The sequence below is a fragment of the Mus caroli genome, chromosome 3 (genome assembly GCF_900094665.2).
Source record: "Mus caroli chromosome 3, CAROLI_EIJ_v1.1, whole genome shotgun sequence".
Lineage (NCBI taxonomy): Eukaryota > Metazoa > Chordata > Mammalia > Rodentia > Muridae > Mus > Mus caroli.
This window is the reverse complement of record NC_034572.1, coordinates 97,390,432-97,394,754: the sequence shown is the minus strand read 5'-3', so window position 1 is coordinate 97,394,754 and position 4,323 is coordinate 97,390,432. Positions and strand designations below refer to the sequence as shown.

The following is a 4,323-nucleotide window of genomic DNA, read 5'->3' as shown; positions in this document are numbered from 1 at the left end:
GGGAGGGGAGAGAGAGAGAGAAAGGAAGAGAAGAGAAGAGAAGAGAAGAGAAGAGAAGAGAAGAGAAGAGAAGAGAAGAGAAGAGAAGAGAAGAGAAAAGAAGAGAAGAGAAGAGAATTGAAGATTGAGGTCAGCAAGTTCTAGGCCATCTCAAAAAGAGAAGCAAGGAACAACAAAAGACAGGAACACATTAATATAATATTGGTAAAGGAAATAGACCACAGTTAATCTTCAAGTGGGAAGGGCGCTCTACCACTCCTTACCCATGAACCATCTATTCCTATAAGCAATGACAATGAAGATAATCTGTCATCTCTCTTTTCTCATGCTTTTCACCAACAATTTTATAAAACGAGGTAGCCTGAGAGATGAATCAGCAGGATAAAGACACTTACTGCTAAGCCTAACAACCTTAGTCAATTTCTGGGACTCATATGATTGGAGGACAGAACAAATTTGCAAAGCTACACTCTGACTTCCATGCTGAGCTTTACACCCCACTCCGCAAATAATTAACTGTAGTAAAAAATAAAAATATATTAAACATCGGGGTGGTAGTGGCATATACCTTTAATTCAAGTACTCAGGATGCAAAGGAAAGCAGATCTCTGAGATCAAGGCCAGCCTGATCTAAAGAATGAGTTCCAGGACAGCCAGGGCTACACAGAGAAACCCTATCTTGAAAAACTGACCAATCAATCAATCAACATATAAATAAGCAAACAAATATATAAATAAGCAAACAAGCAAACAAACACTGTATAAGAAATTTGAGGGAGGGAAAATCTGGCTGAAGCTGTGACAAAGATAAATAAATGTCTTACTAAGATAACGAGAGGACAAATAACACTGTGATGTGCCCTTAAAGGTAAAGACCTCCACAAGTTAGTCACTTCAGGTACAACACTGGTCAGGCTGCAGATGAGAGACATGAGATATGTCTGAATATAACAAATTAAAGCTATAAAGATCTAGAAAATGCCTTTTAACAGTGAGAGTTCTCTTGACCAAAAGGGCATTACTTTGATATAATCAAATATGAGCTGTTTTATATATTGTAGTATTGTAGTCTCTATACACTATGGGGAGAAATACATATAGAGACTTAGAGCATAAACACTGGTACTCATGGCTCTACCACTTGTACAAATTCCTAAAGCCTCCTGAGAGCAGGTTCTTTTACCTTTACACAGTTATAGCACCAGCACCTTAATATTTCATGAACCAAATAAGCACTTGGTACTGAGAAAAGTGCCCAGCATAAAATATAACTCAGCAATTAGATGATGACATTCAGTGAACTCAATAAATTCACTGGAGTAAACATACAGTTAAGAAACACATTCACGCCGGCCGTGGTGGCGCACGCCTTTAATCCCAGCACTCGGGAGGCGGAGGCAGGCGGATTTCTGAGTTCGAGGCCAGCCTGGTCTACAGAGTGAGTTCCAGGACGGCCAGGGCTACACAGAGAAACCCTGTCTCGAAAAAAAAAAAAAAAAAAAAGAAACATATTCACTCCAGGCATCCTTGTACATTCCTAAAACTCCCTGCTGCATCGGAGTCTGAGTGAAACAGAAGACTATAAAATAGAAACCAACGTGGGTAAGTCCGCAAGAGCTCATTAAAAGACAAGGAGGAGGAAGAAGAGGCGGCGAGGGGCACAGATCAGTTGAGGTTTGGAGTAGATGCTTATTTACTACCCTCTCACTGAGAAAATGTACTGTCATCCATCTAGACAACCTACTCTTAAAAAACACTAGATAGTTCTAGTTTTTGTAGATAAAACTATTACACCTATTATTTGTAATAAACAGATGCCATGGAAAGTGAGAAAACTTGTAAAAATTTTGTTGTGTGCCTAATTAAAAATTCTATTACAAATCTAATACAATTCTGATGAAGCAAAGATATGAATAAATACTGCTGATTCAGGTGAAATATGGTTAATAAAAAAATTATGCATTAACAGTGACTATACTAAGTAGTGCTTGTTTATATAGCTTTCCTGCAATTATACATCAAATGTGAAACCAGTGTATTTATGCTTAGCTATTAAAACATGGTATGCATGAGAACATTTATCAGTCACCTCCATACAAGTACTGCCTTTTCACATCATACATAGCCACTAGCCTAAATATATTGCATTTGGAAAAACCTTATTTCAACCATAAAACTAGTGAACAAGGAAATAACATAACTACCATCTTATTAACACAAATCCACATTAATAACAAATGTAATTAGATATGAACATGAAAAATATTGTGTTATGAAACATATATTGCTTCAAGAAATAAAATCTGGGTTTAAATACACTAAGACAAAATATGAGTACAATATTTAAGAACAAATTTATCAGTACTATTTCTAATACTTTTCTGTAAAGAATTATGACTTCTGTACCTATGTTCTTTGTGCTCCAAGAGTTGACAGTCTCTACACGTCAATCTATCACACGTTTCACAGAATAATTTCAACTGTTCTTGTTTATGTACAGGACAAAACACTGGGCGCTGACCAGATGTTCCAACAGACTCTGTAACAAAATAAAACATTTTTAAACAATTAGATTTTTGACTAATTTTTTCTATTTTTTTAAGTGCTAGTATTCAAAGATCATAAATAAGTAGAACATGCTATTTCTAAGTTCAAACGGTTAGATGTGTCATTGAAACTATGTGTACAGGGACAAGCAAGACATCTCAGTGATAAAGGCACAGGCTGCCAAGCCTGCTTCAATCCCTGGGACTCAAATGTAGAGAGAGCCAGTTCCTGTTGAGTTGTCCTCTGACATCCACAAATAGGCACTTGTGGTACAGGTGTGTACATATGCATACACATACACAGGTGTGTACTGCCTGTACACATACACATATGCACAAGTTTTTTTTGTTTTTTTTAAACCAGCAAGACAGCAACTATATGTATCGTACCTGAGACATCTTCTTTTTTCCTGATCAGGTGGTCTTTAGTGAATTTTACTCTTTGATGTGCTTCAATGCATGTCTTACACAGCCACTCTCCACATTCTACACAAAAACCAACTGCACTTGCATTATCTTCACAACTAGTACATACCTAAAAAAGAAATAAACACTAATCTATATTACATTTGCCAAATGTAGATTAACAAAATAACTGAAAACTTTGTAACTTGCTCTTAAAAAACATTAATTATACAAAAGCATAAAATCACTGTTATTCATTTAATCTTCAAAAACATTTCTTTAGCAATAAAACATTTAGATAGGTAAAAATCTAATATTCAGAACATAAATCTATATAAAACTTAACTTTTTAAATAATAACTATTTTATTCTACCAAGTCTGAGGGTGTGGGAGAGTAATCTTTTATTTCTAATTTGAAAGATAGAGCTATAGCAGAAGTACCTAAATTACTTAATCAAATATTTTCTTATAATTTACATTTAACAACAAGAAAAATATATATGAATATAGAGAGAAACTGAGGTGCATACCTGTTCTGATTTCTCATCAGAACTGCTAGGAGCTTCAGATGTGTCTTTCACAAAATAATTATCCACAAGATCTATCTGTCTACATTCTTGACGACATACTGGACACCGTATTACACCAACTTAAAAAAAAAAAGAAGAGGAAGCAGGGGTTAATGTTCTTCAAAAGGAAAAGAAGGAAAGCCTGCATAAACCCATTGGGAAACCACTTGTGTACTACAAAAAAAGACCAAAGACATGAACAAAGCAGTTTGAGTTATTTCCCTGGAGAAAAATGATACCCATCTGGGAAAGGAAAACATGTATTAAAATGCTCCCACTAGAAATTTTTATTAAAATACAGAGTTAGCCGACAGCCCTAAAAGAAATGCTAATCTTTCAAAGCCTATAAATGGATAAAAGAAGCTGCAGCTGGGCAGTGGTGACACATGTCTTTAATCCTAGTACTTGGGAGACAGAGGTAGGCGAATCTCTGAGTTCAAGGCCAGCCTAATCTGCATAGTTCCAGGACAACTGGGGTTACATAATTAAGGCCCTGTCTCAAAGGGGGTGGGGGATGAGGAAGATCTCATCAAGGTGCTTAATACAGAATGATTTCTGAATTATTCAGAGTGAACCTGTAAGAATGAGGCAGGTGTATGTATGTATTCAGGTACCCAAAAGAGATTTAAAAAAAAAAAAAGGTGTTAGGGACTGGGCGTGGTGGCGCACGCCTTTAGTCCCAGCACTTGGGAGGCAGAGGCAGGCAGATTTCTGAGGCCAGCCTGGTCTACAGAGTGAGTTCCAGGACAGCCAGGGCTACACAGAGAAACCCTGTCTCAGAAAACAAAAAAAAAAAACAAAA

The 4,323-nt window shown here is 36.4% G+C and overlaps 1 protein-coding gene across 2 annotated transcripts in view; it reads right to left on the bottom strand.

The window, feature by feature from the left end:
- Trim33 (tripartite motif containing 33) overlaps window positions 1–4,323 on the bottom strand; it is a 70,553-nt gene that overhangs the window by 40,135 nt on the left and 26,095 nt on the right. For both annotated transcript variants that reach the window (XM_021157624.1, XM_021157625.2), the window contains exons 2-4: window positions 3,483–3,601; window positions 2,937–3,081; window positions 2,407–2,539 (exon numbers count right to left, since the gene is read on the bottom strand). In XM_021157624.1, coding sequence (XP_021013283.1) covers window positions 2,407–2,539; window positions 2,937–3,081; window positions 3,483–3,601 — 397 coding nt within the window. The remainder of the gene's footprint in view (window positions 1–2,406; window positions 2,540–2,936; window positions 3,082–3,482; window positions 3,602–4,323) is intronic.